The 18,730-nt window shown below is 47.6% G+C and overlaps 1 protein-coding gene across 2 annotated transcripts in view; it reads left to right on the top strand.

The window, feature by feature from the left end:
• The window catches only part of LOC310863253 (sodium channel protein type 8 subunit alpha-like), a 105,608-nt gene that overhangs the window by 35,279 nt on the left and 51,599 nt on the right, over positions 1-18,730 (top strand). The window contains exons 9-14 of one of the 2 annotated variants that reach the window (XM_083771459.1): positions 3,557-3,763; positions 5,323-5,604; positions 8,882-9,271; positions 11,962-12,094; positions 15,336-15,574; positions 18,216-18,389. In XM_083771459.1, the coding sequence (XP_083627585.1) occupies positions 3,557-3,763; positions 5,323-5,604; positions 8,882-9,271; positions 11,962-12,094; positions 15,336-15,574; positions 18,216-18,389 (1,425 nt within the window). The remainder of the gene's footprint in view (positions 1-3,556; positions 3,764-5,322; positions 5,605-8,881; positions 9,272-11,961; positions 12,095-15,335; positions 15,575-18,215; positions 18,390-18,730) is intronic. The other variant, XM_083771460.1, reaches the window with a different exon arrangement.

Raw genomic sequence — 18,730 nt, forward strand, 5'->3', positions numbered from 1 at the left:
ACAGAGGGAGGGAGAGAGAGAGAGAGAGAGAGAGGGGGGGGGGAGGGGGAGTGAGAGAGGGAGGGGGAGAGCGAGACAGAGGGAGAGAGAGAGAGAGAGAGAGAGAGAGAGGGAGACTGAGAGAGACCTGGTTATGGTCTAAGCAGTGAACAACACTGTGACACAAAATGCATACAGTATGAACACACTGTTAAGGTGCGTTCAGACTTGAATATAAATACTGGTGCTGCGTCCCGTCGGTGCTGCGCCACGTCGCGCCGCGCCCGTTTGCAGCGCTCGCGCAACTTTGACTGCAAAGCGCATTGACGGTCACATTGTTATTGTCAACATATCAACATCAATGTATCGGTGAAAATAATCTGGATCATATTGAGACCAATTCGATACCGATATGTACGTTTTTATGGCCGATAATGTCCGATGTCGCTACCTATTAATCGTGCCTCTAGGACAGTGGTTCCCAAAAAAGAGACATTTGATGTCTCCCCTGGGACCCAAAGTAGTGGTGGTCTGCAATGAAGATAGCCAATTTATAAGCATGTGTACTATAAGGTCTGATGTGTTATTACCGTGAGAGAGTTATCTGCTAGTCCAATAAACAGGCTGTACACATAAGTCATGGAATCATAGCTCCGGCATATTTTAATGATTGCCCGGGGGAGGCAGTTTAGTGACCAGGATTACTGCTTGTTTTTTTGTGAGGGTACCTACCCTAGGGGGGCACGGGGAGAACATGCAAACTCCACACAGAAAGGCCCTTTCGCCAACCCCCGCCTTCGAGTATGGGCACTGATGACGCGGAGGAGGAAACACGCCGCCAAGGGTGCACACTCTTATGAGTAATGGTAACTGCTTAAAAGGTCTACTTTATCCCAACAGGTCCTACTGCAGCTGTGTTGCTTTACACCAGTAGTTCCCAGACCTTTTCGTGCCAAGGACCCCCAAATCAACATTTATTAGGCCACGGACCCCCCCCCATTTGAAAACACACACCAGTGACCCCGATAAGGGAGGATTTTTACGGCTCTAGCAGTGATTCCGAAACATATTAATTTCATGGACCCCCAGTTTCACACGCATTATGCTATACGGACCCCCGATTTAATGGCATTTCTATCTCTGGTACCCCCCAATTTATATTGTAAAACCACTGTTAATTTATTTCTAATTGAGCTATGGTACCCCGTGGAACTCCCTCAAGGACCCCTAGGGGTCCCCGGACCCCACTTTGGGAACCACTGGCTTACACCGCTGTGTATTACAGGGTCCTTATGCAGCTGTGTTGCTGACATCACCGTGTATTATAAGGTAGTGATGAGATCACTGTGTACTATAAGGTATAGTGATGACATCACTGTGTGATGCAGTCTGCCATGTTTTTACCCTGCTGACGTTTTTGAGAGGCACTAGCCCCTCCAACGCCCATGGCTCTCGGAAAATATTGTCACATGGCAGCCAAGTCTATGGACTTCTAATGTTTGTTTAGTGTACTAGACATGACGTCATGTGGCAACCCATTCAATGGACTTTTAACATTTGCTCTTAGAGTACAATGTTTGTTTAAAGGAGTGGGACGCCCCTCATGTCTCACAAGTGTGATTTTTAACCTGAAATGGAAAAAGTCAGTGTGGGTTCACAATACAGATGTACTAGTTAAATCTTTAACATACTTAAAGATGGAGTGCCGTGATTTTTGTATTTTCTTTCCAGTTTTTCATGTGTTTATGAGGTGACAGTACTTCATTAGACAGACCCCTTGGGTGGTTGTTCCCTTTGTATTTAGGGTCTCTTCCTTGGATGATGAAACCTTGACAGTCAAACGTACCAATGAAAAATACAGTGATATAGTGACATCACAATAGCATCACCTCCCCTAACACCCCCCCCCCCCCTGTGGGTGCGGCTTCAGCTCAGGTGGATCACAACCCATCACCACCCACCAGGCAAACCAGGCATACTAAACTGGTGGGCGTGTCCACATAAAAACGTCATTTTAACAAATACTGTACACTTTTTTTTTTTTTTTAATGTCTTCCTCCTTATATAATAATAACTGATTATCATGTTTTAGGGTGGAAAAAAATCACGACACTTACTACTAGTTATATCTTTAACATACCTAATATACAACATATTTAACATACTTCACAATACAGATGTACTATATCTTTAACATACCTAATATACAACATATTTAACATACTTCACAATACAGATGTACTAGTTATATGGTATTACCTAATATTCACAGACACGTTTTCGGGTAGTTTGTCTGTAAGGAACTTTTTCTTCTGATGTTGAATCATGTGTATTTGATACAGGTGTTCACATGTCCTGCCATTGTCAGTTCAGCATATTGTCAGTACATTGTCAGAAACAGAACATGGTCAGTGAGAATGGGAGGCGGCGCATTTTGTCACGGTGTTCTATATTAATTCTATTCAGATGCCCTGAATAGACAGACTTCCTCTGCTGGACACTTCTTTGCAGTAGCAAATCAGTAGAATTAGCAATTTAGGCTAATTGGTAAGTAAAACCAACTAAGCTAATTAGGCTTTTATTCACCGAATGGCAGTGAACAAAACCTGCAGGGAAAACATGCATTTTCAGAAAAGAAAAGATCAGGAAAGTGCCAAGAGTTGGAATGGCACATCTAGCGTACACACGTCCTGATGTTGAATCATGTTCTGAATGATACGTAGTAGCGTACACATGTTGAATCTAGGGCTGCAATTAACGATTATTTTCATAATCGATTCATCGGACGATTATTAAACGATTCATTGATTCATCGGATTATGGCACGTATTTAGCTTTCACCTTAAAGATATTTGAGGTTATTTTAAACTACAACAAAAAACTAATCTTATTCTGACTGCATACATTTTGTTTAAAGAATAGCCGCACATTTGTCAGTGTAAAGGGTAACAGTACTCTTTTAAACTCAAATCATCATTTAAAAAAAATCAATATTCAAGCCATATGTTTTGTTCTTGATACGATAATCCTGCACTCAGGTACAGACATGGTTGCATTGGCTTTAATGGTGATGTACATTGTACAATATAGAAACTACATCTCATAGATAAGATGTTGAGCATAAAATGGCCACAGACATTAGATGTTTTTGGACACCATGTGATTCTGCATTGTTGCTTTGCAGTCGCTACTGTGCATGTGCAACTATCATCGGATTAGATTGTAAGAGAACAGAGAGGGCTCACTCCTCTTTAGTTTAGTTCAACTTAACACTGGAAAAAACTATGGTTACGTGGAAAAACATCCATGATCAATTGCAAGAAAACTCCAGCGATAGTCGCCGATTCGATTCGTCGATTACTGAATTAGCTGGCAACTAATTGAATTATTGATTTGATTGATTCGATTTTCGTTGCGGCCTTGATGTTCTGACGTTGAACTGTGTGTGTGTGTGTGTGTGTGTGTGTGTGTGTGTGTGTGTGTGTGTGTGTGTGTGTGTGTGTGTGTGTGTGTGTGTGTGTGTGTGTGTGTGTGTGTGTGTGTGTGTGTGTGTGTGTGTGTTTGCGCTTCCGTGCAGACGCTCCGGGCGGCGGGGAAGACCTACATGATCTTCTTTGTGCTGGTGATCTTCGTGGGCTCCTTCTACCTGGTCAACCTGATCCTGGCTGTGGTAGCCATGGCCTATGAGGAGCAGAACCAGGCCACCATCGAGGAGGCGGAGCAGAAAGAGGCCAAGTTCAAGGAGATGCTGGAGGCGCTGAAGAGACAGCAGGAGGAGACGCAGGTATGAATGAAGCCGTGTTACGCGAGAGGGTGTGCTGTAGTAGCGTCATTAACCCATTTTGGGGCGGGAACCCCTTTTGGTGTTTAAAACATTATGTTATAATTTAGCTATTGAAAAATAGCAGATCTACAAGCTCATAGTGCGCCACCGAGTGGCGCGCTACGAGCCTGTAGGTCTGCTATTTTTGAAAAGTCGTGAAAATGTGGTGCAAAATGTGCGGACGTCGCTCGAAATTTGGTGACGTCAGATTTCTCTGCTGTTTTCTACCAGGGAGTTGAGGTGGCGGAGGGTGGCGGGGGGCGGGCGCTCAGATCGCTGAACCAAAATGATCCAGCTTCATGCAGCATCCGCCCCTCTATACCAGAACTTTCATTCAGACTCAGAGATTGTGGTTGTCTGGCTACACAAAATTACCTCTAACCCTAACCACTCCCTGCCCACCCCTACAGTAACCTCAGAGGTGACTAGATTCAGCATCAGAGACTAGAAACTTTTAGTAAGACAGACAGTACAGTCAGACTAAAGGTATTTTAGCAACATAGGCTTATAGTGTTACTTTTAGTAGCACATTTTGATTTAAACTCAGTCTTTGAATACACCATTAAACTTTAGGCCTACCAAGGCTCAAACTCAAACTATTTAGCTTTAGTCTAGTGTTATAGCCAACTAAAACACTGGCATGAAATAATTCCCCATGGCTCTTCTTCAACAAAAATGGCGGAAGCATTCTTTGTTCTGTACTTACAATTGTACATACAATTGTATGGTACAAAACACTGAAATCCTTCAACCAGAAACCACTCCCTGCCCGTATACAGGGCACTCTAACACTAACCACTCCCTGCCCACCCCTACAGGCCACTCTAACACTAACCACTCCCTGCCCACCCCTACATGCCACTCTAACACTAACCACTCCCTGCCCACCCCTACATGCCACTCTAACACTAACCACTCCCTGCCCACCCCTACAGGCCACTCTAACACTAACCACTCCCTGCCCACCCCTACATGCCACTCTAACACTAACCACTCCCTGCCCACCCCTACATGCCACTCTAACACTAACCACTCCCTGCCCACCCCTACAGGCCACTCTAACACTAACCACTCCCTGCCCACCCCTACATGCCACTCTAACACTAACCACTCCCTGCCCGTATACATGCCACTCTAACACTAACCACTCCCTGCCCACCCCTACATGCCACTCTAACACTAACCACTCCCTGCCCACCCCTACATGCCACTCTAACACTAACCACTCCCTGCCCACCCCTACAGGCCACTCTAACACTAACCACTCCCTGCCCACCCCTACATGCCACTCTAACGCCAGGGCTCCACTGGGCGCGTCTGCGGCGCGTCTGCGTCGCGTCTCCGTCAGTGTCGGGAATGTGCCCTTTTAATCAATGGAGGGTGGCTCCACTGCCCGCGTTGCGTCGCGTCTCCGTCACCATAAAATTTAACCGGTTCGTTTTTTGACGCACGCACGCGTGACGCAACGCGCCCAGTGGAGCCCTGGCGTTACACTAACCACTCCCTGCCCACCCCTACAGGCCGCGGCCATGGCCACCTCTGCGGGCACGGTGTCGGAGGCGGCGCTGGAGGACGAGGGGGGCGAGAACCTGTCGCGCTCCTCCTCCGAGGTGTCCAAGCTGAGCTCCAAGAGCGCCAAGGAGCGGCGCAACCGCAAGAAGAAGTGGCGCCAGAAGGAGCAGGAGAAGGAGAAGGGCGACAGCGAGAAGGTGGTGAAGTCGGAGTCGGACGACGGCAGCAAGAGGAGCACCATCCGCTTCCCCGGCAGCCGGCTGGGCCGCAAGACCTCCATCATGAACCAGGTATGGATTACACCTCCATCATGAACCAGGTATGGATTACACCTCCATCATGAACCAGGTATGGATTACACCTCCATCATGAACCAGGTATGGATTACACCTCCATCATGAACCAGGTATGGATTACACCTGCATCATGAACCAGGTATGGATTACACCTCCATCATGAACCAGGTATGGATTACACCTCCATCATGAACCAGGTATGGATTACACCCACATCATGAACCAGGTATGGATTACACCTCCATCATGAACCAGGTATGGATTACACCTCCATCATGAACCAGGTATGGATTACACCTGCATCATGAACCAGGTATGGATTACACCTCCACCATGAACCAGGTATGGATTACACCCGCATCATGAACCAGGTATGGATTACACCTCCATCATGAACCAGGTATGGATTACACCTCCATCATGAACCAGGTATGGATTACACCTCCATCATGAACCAGGTATGGATTACACCTCCACCATGAACCAGGTATGGATTACACCTCCATCATGAACCAGGTATGGATTACACCTCCATCATGAACCAGGTATGGATTACACCCGCATCATGAACCAAGTATGGATTACACCTCCATCATGAACCAGGTATGGATTACACCTCCATCATGAACCAGGTATGGATTACACCTCCACCATGAACCAGGTATGGATTACACCTCCATCATGAACCAGGTATGGATTACACCTCCACCATGAACCAAGTATGGATTACACCTCCATCATGAACCAGGTATGGATTACACCTCCATCATGAACCAGGTATGGATTACACCTCCACCATGAACCAGGTATGGATTACACCTCCACCATGAACCAGGTATGGATTACACCTCCATCATGAACCAGGTATGGATTACACCTCCACCATGAACCAGGTATGGATTACACCTGCATCATGAACCAGGTATGGATTACACCTCCATCATGAACCAGGTATGGATTACACCCGCATCATGAACCAGGTATGGATTACACCTCCATCATGAACCAGGTATGGATTACACCTCCATCATGAACCAGGTATGGATTACACCCGCATCATGAACCAGGTATGGATTACACCCGCATCATGAACCAGGTATGGATTACACCTCCATCATGAACCAGGTATGGATTACACCCGCATCATGAACCAGGTATGGATTACACCCGCATCATGAACCAAGTATGGATTACACCTCCACCATGAACCAGGTATGGATTACACCTCCACCATGAACCAGGTATGGATTACACCTCCATCATGAACCAGGTATGGATTACACCTCCATCATGAACCAGGTATGGATTACACCTCCATCATGAACCAAGTATGGATTACACCTCCACCATGAACCAGGTATGGATTACACCTGCATCATGAACCAGGTATGGATTACACCTCCATCATGAACCAGGTATGGATTACACCTCCATCATGAACCAGGTATGGATTACACCTCCATCATGAACCAGGTATGGATTACACCCACATCATGAACCAGGTATGGATTACACCCGCATCATGAACCAAGTATGGATTACACCTCCACCATGAACCAGGTATGGATTACACCTCCACCATGAACCAGGTATGGATTACACCTCCACCATGAACCAGGTATGGATTACACCTCCATCATGAACCAGGTATGGATTACACCTCCACCATGAACCAGGTATGGATTACACCCGCATCATGAACCAGGTATGGATTACACCTCCATCATGAACCAGGTATGGATTACACCTGCATCATGAACCAGGTATGGATTACACCCGCATCATGAACCAGGTATGGATTACACCCCCATCATCAACTAGGTATGGATTACACCCGCATCATGAACCAGGTATGGATTACACCCCCATCATCAACTAGGTATATGGATTATACCTCCATGAACCAGGTAGACAGAAAAAAAGGATGAAGAGGTTAACCTCTTCATCCTTTTTTTTTTAATCCCACTATATGTGTAACCTATTTTTTCACCCGGTGCCAATTGCCTAAACTGTAATCCTGGGCGCTACTCTCCCTCTGCCAACCTGGGGAGAGCCCCGGACTGAGCTCATGCTCATTGCCATCAATGCATGAGGAGTGAGCAAGCCTCTTCTTATCACCTCACAGGGGGAGCTTTCCCGGTTGGGCGTAGCACGTGGAAGTAACACGTTATTCCAACACCAGTTCCTTTTCCCCTCTATCAGGTGCCCTGGCTGGCCAGGGGGAGGCAGTATAGAGACCAGGATTACTGCATGTTTTTTGTGAGGGTACCTACCCTAGGGGACACGGGGAGAACATGTGAGGGTACCTACCCTAGGGGACACGGGGAGAACATGTGAGGGTACCTACCCTAGGGGACACGGGGAGAACATGTGAGGGTACCTACCCTATAGGGACACGGGGAGAACATGTGAGGGTACCTACCCTAGGGGACACGGGGAGAACATGTGAGGGTACCTACCCTAGGGGACACAGGGAGAACATGTGAGGGTACCTACCCTAGGGGATTCGGGGAGAACATGTGAGGGTACCTACCCTAGGGGACACGGGTAGAACATGTGAGGGTACCTACCCTAGGGGACACGGGGAGAACATGTGAGGGTACCTACCCTAGGGGACACAGGGAGAACATGTGAGGGTACCTACACTAGGGGACACGGGGAGAACATGTGAGGGTACCTACCCTAGGGGACATGGGGAGAACATGTGAGGGTACCTACCCTAGGGGACACGGGGAGAACATGTGAGGGTACCTACCCTAGGGGACACGGGGAGAACATGTGAGGGTACATACACTAGGGGACACGGGGAGAACATGCAAACTCCACACAGTAACCCCACCTTGGGGTTATTAGCCACTTCATCCCTATTTAAACTTTGTGAAAACATGGCGAACATAGTCCCATGTCACAGCCTACTGCTACTGGTGTAAAATAAGTAATTATTACATTTACTCAAGTACTGTACTTTGGTTAGTAAGTTTGACTGGCAGACTGGTGGTCACAGCACATCGTTCAGAGAGTGAACGAAATAATCGCTTTCCCTATTCGTTCTCGGTCGGTCGGTCACCCCCTTCTCCTCCTCGGCCTGTTTGTGCCGCACTGGCCGTCATATTTTTTAGTTGACAAAATTAACACTGCACTCTCTATTTCTCTCTCTATTTCTCTCTCTCTCTCTCTCTCTCTCTCTCTCTCTCTCTCTCTCTCTCTCTCCGCCCCCCACAAACACTGGCAGTGAAGACTTAATCAATTGATTGAATGTGTCTCCCTACAGTCGCTGCTGAGCATCCCGGGCTCGCCGTTCATGTCGCGCCACAACAGCCGCAGCAGCATCTTCAGCTTCAAGGGCCGCGGCGGTGGCGGCGGCGGCGGCGGCAAGGACGCCATGGGCTCGGAGAACGAGTTCGCCGACGACGAGCACTCGACGGTGGAGGAGAGCGAGGACCGCCGCGGCTCGCTGTTCATCCCGTACCGCCGCAACAGCTACAGCGGCTACAGCCAGGGCTCGTCGCGCATCCACCCGCTGGCGGCGCCGCACCCCGGCGGCGGCGGCAAGCGGAACAGCACGGTGGACTGCAACGGCGTGGTGTCGCTCATCGGCCCCGGACCCGGCGGGAGGCTTCTGCCTGAGGTGAAAATAGATAAGGCAGCCTCTGACGACAGCGTAAGGATGTCCATACGGACACTCGCACAGTGTCCCTTATTATTAGGCATGATGCTAGGGGTGGTGGTGATTCCTTTTCTCCTTTCTTTTGGACTACCTCTTCCTCCTTTGAGTTTTTTTAACCTTGTTGCTCCCCCACCTCTCCCCCTCCTCCTCCTCCTCCTCCTCCCCTTCTTCTTCTAGTTCAGGGTTGCGGCCATTAATCGAGAAGCACAGTCTTTTGAGACACGCGTCGTACAGTGCGGGTATTTTGGGTCCGCGTGTCCGTTTCCGCCATTGCTTCGTCGGGTGAAAACAGCACAGCTTTCAACCATTGGAATTGCCTTACGGAATAAATTCATGGTTACATTTTACGCAGTTTCTTTTTTTTTGTTGTCATAACACAACATTATGGTTAAGTAGAGTAGTGCTTAGTAGGTGTTTGCAACAACCACCAACGCTATGAAAAATTAAAACAGGAAAGCCAAATATTCAAAGCTTTCTTCATCACATTCTTTTGTACACATTTTTCTATGTGTCACCTTGCTGTAAGTAAGTGCCTGAAGGACATTCAGTGGCATTTGATATAGTTGTCGAGGGTAATTTTCCTAAAAGGCATTAACACTTCACTATCTGAAACCATGCTAAGTCTGTGTGGCCACGGACAACCTGGCTCCTTCTCATTCTACTTCATTAAAAGACCACTTTACCTGTTTTCAACCTACCCTAAATAATTAGTTCTCACTAAATCTCATCATAAAGACCAAACCACACCAAATGGGTCGCCATGCAATTCCTTGCAAACCAAACGGTTTGCGAGTAGAGTAGACACATGTAGACGCATGTGGATGCAAGCAACCATTGCATTGTACCAATGGAATCACTTGGGTCGACTTGCGTCGACATGCGCCACCATGCGCCGTATCACATTGCTGCGACCACCGCTAAAAAAAGTTTTGTTGCGTCTCGACCCATTGGTGTGGTTTGAGCTTAAGATGGTACCATTTTAATCTACTTACTCTGTGTCTCAGAGGAGGGCTGTGGACAGTTCTGAAACCTGTCTACTCGCTCTGTGTCTCAGAGGAGGGCTGTGGACAGTTCAGAAACCTGTCTACTCGCTCTGTGTCTCAGAGGATGCCTGTGGACAGTTCAGAAACCTGCCTAACAGTGACATCATCGTTAGGCGCAGCCATGTTTGGTCGTTTCAAACCAGCACGCTCACTTTCCTGGAAGAGAAATAAAGGCTGTCGTTTCCATTGGCTTTGGAATCCCCATCGAATATGTCATTGGTAGGCAAGGCTCTGAACCGTCCACAGTCCACCAATGAAATGCAGAGAGTGAGTAGACAATGCCATCTCGTAATGAGTATTAGTAACGACCAATTATACAGTGCCAACATTCGGTTATCAGAGGGTGTCGTGCTCCTTCAAACCACGTGTGCACGACGGCCATTTTGCTCTTACTGCACAACATAGTCGTGGGGGCTTCCCAGATCCCCACCCCACCCCCTCGCCGTATGAAGAAAATCGCTGCCGTGCGAATATGGTCAATAATAGCGAGCACAATCCTCTCATTAATTATAGACAGAGGAGGGAAAACTCTCCCCAGTAGTGTAGTGTACTGTAGGCAGACCTCGGTCCTTCACTGGAATTGGTTTTGAAAGCATGTTCAAAGTCCAGGTCTATAGTCTCTCTCTCTCTCTCTCTCTCTCTCTCTCTCTCTCTCACCACAGGCCTGTTCTACATGTCTCGATATGTCTGTCTGTCTGTCTGTCTGTCTGTCTTCCAAAAACAAGCCTTGAATCTTGTGGTGTTCCTTCTGTGTTCTGTTAACAGCATATTCCTCCTAATCCTATTGTATATCTGTAATGGAGGTCTCTCTCCCTCCCTCCCTCTCTCCCTCTCTCCCTCTCTCTCTCTCTCTCTCTCTCTCTCTCTCTCTCTCTCTCTCTCTCTCTCTCTCTCTCTCTCTCTCTCTCGTATCGATCCGGTTGCTTTTACCTCCTCTCTCTGTCTCCTCATGTCCAGCCGTCCAGCATGGTGGTTGGGTCTCCTTTTGATGTGCATGCAGAATGCATGCGGTTTACAACCTTGCTTAGTCATGATGGGCTGTAGGGGATGAATGCAAAATAACGCACAGAGATTAGAAATCCTCTGTGTCGTTTTGGAGATTTAAAGTAAACCTGAAGAAGGTCTTGTATACCGTCCATACAGTTTTGGGATAATTTTTTTCCTATAGTGTTTGGGCGCAGTCATCGCTGCGTTCACACGGGCAGACGCAAAGATGCACTCTACACAGTGTATTTGTAGCTGTTTCAGCTGTTGCAGCAGCTACAAGCGTTAGCTTCGTAGCTTAACGTCGCTGGCTTCCATTGACAATGAATGGTAGACTGCGTCATTGCATCTGCCCGTGTGAATGCAACATTTTAGGTCCTTGCAGAATGCTGCAGATTATTTTTCCCTAGTTTTTTTTTTCTTCTGAAAAACGGCAGCAGTCTGCAGGGACCTTAAATGTTGCAACAATAAGATGAAATAAAACATCTGCGAATATTCAGTCTGACTATTTAGTGTGTTAGATATTGATTTGGTTTAATTGTCTGACTCCTGCTGTGTGTGTGTGTGTGTGTGTGTGTGTGTGTGTGTGTGTGTGTGTGTGTGTGTGTGTGTGTGTGTGTGTGTGTGTGTGTGGTGTGCGTGTGTGTCCGTCACCAGACCACGGAGGCCGAGCTCGGGAAGAAGCATTCGGGCTCTCTGATGGTGTCTGTGGACCAGCTCAACTCCTCCATGAAGGGCAAGGAGCACGCTAACAGCCAGATGAGCGTCGTCACCAACACACTGATGGAGGGTACGTACAATAGAGCGGTTTCTCCCACCACCTACACACTGATGGAGGGCACGTACAATAGAGCGGTTTCTCCCACCACCTATACACACTGATGGAGGGCACGTACAATAGAGCGGTTTCTCCCACCACCTACACACTGATGGAGGGCACGTACAATAGAGCGGTTTCTCCCACCACCTACACACTGATGGAGGGTACGTACAATAGAGCGGTTTCTCCCACCACCTACACACTGATGGAGGGCACGTACAATAGAGCGGTTTCTCCCACCACCTACACACTGATGGAGGGCATGTACAATAGAGCGGTTTCTCCCACCACCTACACACTGATGGAGGGCATGTACAATAGAGCGGTTTCTCCCACCACCTACACACTGATGGAGGGCATGTACAATAGAGCGGTTTCTCCCACCACCTACACACTGATGGAGGGTACGTACAATAGAGCGGTTTCTCCCACCTACACACTGATGCGTTTGCTGGTCCATAGCGTTAGAAGGATGTGTCCTTAATGTCTCTAGCTCTGGTCCATAGTGTTAGAAGGACATCTCCTTAATGCTACGGAATGCATCACAGGCTGCCCACTAAAAATAAAACAGTTTTGCTACAGACCAAAACAAAGACGGTTTTGTGGAATTAAAAGCCTACTTTCCCTAGTGGACACACTCTGAGCCCCCCACCTCTTGTATAAAATGCACTTTTACAGTACAGTACAGTACAGTACAGTACAGTACAGTACAGTACAGTACAGTACAGTACAGTGACCCCCTGGGGACCCCCACATGGTAACTATGTCATTTCTCAACCGTTTCGGACACGGGGCGGCTCGCCGGAACAGGCCCGGCCCCCTGGGCGTGTTCCTGGGGGTCTGGATGTTCCAGGACCCCCACACGGTAACTGTCATTTCTCGACCGCTACTTCACACAGGTGTGATTTTTGAATCTTTGGCGGCGCCACCACAGCACCAACCCACAGGTCAGAGCACATTACACCTTGAGGTACCGGTAAACTGCGCGCTATTCGTCAATGCAACGTGGGAGGCGCTGTTGCGTAAAAACATCGCTCAACCGGGATGAGCGTCTCTGCTACATTGTGCCATTCTTCTAAGAACAGTGTGGTTGTTGTTGTTTGTCCTTTATTTTGATCCTAAACGTCACACACAGACAGAGGGACGGGACGGGACAAACATATTTATTCCCCCTGACATTCAGAATAACTGAGCCGTTGCATTTAGCGTGTTGTATTACCTATATGTCTGAGGCACGTTTCAAGTGCCGGCGAGGTGATTTTCAAGCGGGTACTGAAATGAACCGAATCCAGATGGACTAGACTGAAATGGAACATGCGACGTGTGCCTTGTAGAGCTGGGATCGATGCCCGACACCGACAGCTTTGTGTCCCAACCGAAACGAGCCCGACCTTAATTATTAATATATGCGCCCGGCCCGGCCCCGATACCCGACCACTTTTTTACCCCTTCATTTTTCTTTGAGGAAGGCACTTTAATAATTACACTGACAGCATACAGCTTGCCTGGCTGTTACCTTTAGACATATTTTGCCACACTATGTCTTGTACCGTGAAAGGGGTCCGTTTTATATCTATAGCCTACTACGTTGATTAAGAAATAGCTATAGTATAACACGCCGTGCACACTACAAAGCACACTGCACAGCACTGTGCGCAGTCAGATGCATACACACAGTCATTATTACACACACACACACGCACACACACTCCTGCAGTCTTACCAGCATTGATGATTGATTTGACATTGGTAATTCTGCATTGGCAATATTTAATCCACACAGCGTGTTCGTGCAAAGTTGAAAACTCTTAATGAAGTGCTATTCAATCAAACAATCCGCGCCAGCGGGAGGCGATTATTGGTAGCCTAATTTGCCATGGTCCATGGGCAGGATCGAGTTATTTACTCATACTCAACTCTTCACTGTTCAACAGCTAATAAATCAAACTATTTATATTAATCCAACCATCGCGGTTTACATGTTGTCATGGAGGAGGAGGATCAGTTAAAGAAGGATCAGGTGAGTTCAACCCAGGCTAACGCCGTCCTCCTCTCTTCAGTGGTTCTTCCAGCTGCGCCCCATATGTAACCTCAGTCCCTACGCTCATTCTGTAGCTCCTGACCTGCAGAATTAGCGTAGGGACTGAGGTTCACATGGGGCTACGTTCGCTGCTGCTGCTGCTTGCAGTACGTGCGTTGCAAGTTTGCAACAACAAGCGGTGCTGCTGCTTGCAGACAGTGCATTGTCACGCTGCACCACCTTAATATATAGGCTACTCTAAAGTGCACCACCGTGCGTCCTGGTTAACCAGGAAACACACAGAGAGACAGACTAGTCGGATCGTTTTTATTCATATTTACACTTTATTTTCTATATATCAACAGCATGGCCAGCCTCAACCGAAGACCGACCACCAATTGGATGATATTGTTACGTCATGTTGTAGTATGGTTTTGTAGTCATCAGGCAGGAACAATCAAACAGAACTTCCTTTTCCCTCAAACCGGAAGAATAACAATAAAAGCTCCGGAAGATTGATGACTACAAAACAATACTACAACATGACGTAGCGATATCATCCGCTCCCAACCGGTTCATAAACCCGAAATGGAATGGTGCCCAGGCTACTTAAGCACTGTATTATCCTTCGTCGTTTGATTTCAGATCTGCAATGTATTGCATATTTTTCCCCACTTTCCCCACTCCCTCTTTAATTAAATGTATTTGTTAGATCCCCGTTAGCTTACTGTACTCTTACAAAAAAATTGTGCTATCCCTTTTGGACTTGTACTGTACTCTGTTGCTGATTTTACATTTATGTCTAATAAACTATTCAATCAATCAAATAATCAAACAAACAGGACAACACAAACACAAACTGTCTAATAAATAATAACTCTTTTAGAAAAAAAAAATATTATGCGATCGCATAATTTGGGGTGCATAATCCCTTTGCAGCATAAAATGTCATATTTTGCAACTTTCCGCATATTTCGCATTCCGCATTTTTGCCCACATATTTTGAAACCCAGCATATTTAATTTATTACTGTATCTATATAATATATAGATACAGTAATACATTAAATTGAGATGTCAATTGTGTTGAATATTAAATTGTAATATTATTACAATTTAATATTCAACACAATTGACATCTCAACCTTAAATGTCAGCAGAAATAACGCAATTTCCTCTCCTCTCCCCTCAGAGCTGGAAGAGTCCCAGAGGGCGTGCCCGCCATGCTGGTATAAGTTCGCCAACACTTTCCTGATCTGGGAGTGCTTCCCGCTGTGGCTGAAGCTCAAACACGTGCTGTACATCATCGTCATGGACCCCTTTGTGGACCTGGCCATCACCATCTGCATCGTCCTCAACACCGTCTTCATGGCCCTGGAGCACTACCCCATGACGCCGCGCTTCGCGGAGGTGCTGTCGGTGGGAAACCTGGTGAGTTCACTACCCCATGGGCCTCACTACCCCATGGGCCTCACTACCCCATGGGACTCACTACCTAATGACCCTCACTACCCCATGGGCCTCACTACCCCATGGGCCTCACTACCCCATGGGCCTCACTACCCCATGATGGGCCTCACTACCCCATGACATCGCGCTTCGCCGAGGTGCTGTTGAGGTGGTAAATGTTGTGAGTGAGTTCAGTGGGTCTGAAAATGGGGTCCTCTGAGGATTACAGCAACTTCTATATTATATAGGCTCACTCACATTCAACCTAGAGCCCTGCAAGTCCGTCGGGACCCGACCAGGGCCGAGTTATAGGCCCGTCGGTCAAGTACAGAAACGTTTCTGTACTTGAGCAACGAAAATGGGCCCAGGGCCGGGCTCGAACTTGCGTGCCGTTATATTTATTTCGCGCTGTGAATTTCACCCAGCCTGGCCTTGATTCTGCAGTGCGGCAGCATTATTCTCCGCTCCATAGTCACGTGACCACACGGCATTTAGAAAAGGTGTCAGGCTTCGGCCCGGGCTCGGGCTGTGAACCTGCGGTACCATAACATCCTGGGCTGAACTCCACGTATCCGGGCCGGTCCAGCTTTAGGGCTCATATTTTGGGCTCTAATTCAGCCCCACCCACACAACTGCAAAGCAGCACACGCACACACACACACACACACACACACACGCCCACACGCATGCATACACACACGCACGCACACACACACACACACGCCCACACGCATGCATACACACACACACACACACACACTTTGATGGGGGTTCATTAATGATTCAGTTCCATTTTAAAGCAGCATTTCCTTCCTGCCCTCACTAGCTCTCACGCCAATCAGCGGTTTGTTTGACTCTCTCCGTTCTTTCAGTACCCCCCCCCCCCCCCCCTCTCGCTCTCTCTCTCTCTGTCCCTGTGTCTCTCTCTCAGCACATCCTGTTAACAAAGCACACGCCATGGATCAGCCCAGAAGGTTGTCACATTAACATTTGATATAACCAAACAAGCACACGCACACGCACACGCACACGCGCACACACACGCACACACACACACACACACACACACACACACACACACACACACACAGACACACTCACACTCACACTCACACTCACACTAGCACTAGCACTAACACACACACACACACACACACACACACCAGTGCTCAGGTATCACAACTGGTGACCTTTGCGTGTCTGAGGTCAAGGGACTCGGCGCGGCGCCGTGGGAGGGGGGAGGTCAGACAGACAGGAAAGCAGGTCACGTGGGGGTGCGGGAACGAGGTCAGAGGAATATTGGCGTGCCGTCTGGGATGGGGGGGCGGGGGGGGGTCATCAGGGATGGCGCAGGATGAAGTGCTGATTAAGCAGCATGATGACTGACAACCTATTTTTATCTCTGAATTATTTGGTCAAAACTATAGCTTCATCCACTTGAGTAAAGTGTCGCTTATTGCCGCCCCCTTACGAAATTAACACGGTCCAAAAATAGTCTGCAGGAGGACCGCCTCCGGGTTCAAGATCCAGGGTGAATTTTGCCCTGAAATCAGGCATCGGACGCAGACTGAAACAATTCTGGAGTTAAACGTAATGACATGACATGATAAACTTTCCGTAACGATTTTTATCTTGCTTCAGTATTTATTCATGCTAGTATTTTCTCTATCATTAAGGTTATTGTATAGTGGGGGTGAGGGGGGCGGGGGATGGCCGGAGACATGGCCAAAGCATTTCCGGGGGTCCTCAGCCAGCCAAAAAAAGGTTGAGAAGCCCTGATCCGTGGCAGCACACCGCTACATGACCTTGGCTCTGTCCTCCCTCACTCGCTCACAGCGAGAGAGCGATCCATTTTTAATCAGCACTACATCAAGAAAAATGCCACGTAAGCAAAGCATGGGCTTTTTCCCCTCCCTGCACTTAGAAATGTGCTCAGACCACATAATCACTCCCGTCCCATTCCCTTCCGGAGTCTTAATGTGCACATGTACCCAGAGGCCATACAGACGTACAGTCACGCATACTGTACAAGTGTACATGGTTCTCTATCGGGTGGAAACCTCATATGTCCAAAACTGTCACCTTTTTCACAATTCAGATTCGAAAGCATTAAAAGTCAGCAGATCTACAAGCATGCGGTGGACATTTTTGTCCAAATTAAAAGATTCCCATCGTTTGAACCTTTGAACAGGCATAACTCATGCATCATTTGGCCGAAAGCCATGGCACCTGTTTCCCCAAGTGCCTTGACTCATGGGGAACACATGTGTCACTTTGACCAGTAAGCTACGCCCTCAGATTTTCCACCATTTTCAGCAGTTTGAAAAACACTTATACCTGATGATCTACCTCTAACTTTTGAGCAATTTGCGTGAAACGTTCTGCACACAATCTATAGACCATTATCTGAAATCCCAGTTGAAGAGAACTTTGTACGTGACAATTTGTAAAATAAATAGAATTGCAAGCAGCGATAATGAGCACTTTGTGACGTTTCCCATGGCAGGCGTTCACTGGAATCTTCTCCGAGGACATGTTTGCCAAGCTGATCGCCATGGACCCGGACTTTCCAATCATCTAATCATTAGTCTAATCATTAATTGTGAACTTTCACCTGCCACAGGTGTTCACTGGAATCTTCGCCGGGGAGATGTTTGCCAAGCTGATCGCCATGGACCCGTACTACTACTACCAGGGAGGCTGGAACTGCTTCGACAGCTTCATCGTCACGCTGAGTTTAGTGGAGCTGCTATTGGCTGACGTGGAAGGCCTGTCCGTGCTCAGGTCCTTCCGATTGGTGAGTGGAGTCATCAGGCGCCCATTTTGGGTTCTTAGGGATCCGTTGGCATTTTCTAGTTCCCAAAAGGGGAATTCCTGCACTAACTTTTAACATTGAACTATGACATTAATTTACATTCGTTGTACTCTGCAGGCCAGAGTACTCCTGTCACTGATCACATGACCCCACGTTCTAGACCTCCAGTTCTAGGCCAACCAGAATGGAGGGGACTTTTTTTTTAATTGTTTCCACACAAGTATATTAATGACATATAGTTCAAGGTTGAAAATGAGTGCATATCCTCTTTAAAGTATGTCCTCTCTGGATGCATTGTAAAGATGATCCCTCCAGCAGAGCTA

The sequence above is a fragment of the Protomyctophum parallelum genome (genome assembly GCF_964188405.1).
Source record: "Protomyctophum parallelum genome assembly, chromosome: 8".
NCBI classification, from domain to species: domain Eukaryota; kingdom Metazoa; phylum Chordata; class Actinopteri; order Myctophiformes; family Myctophidae; genus Protomyctophum; species Protomyctophum parallelum.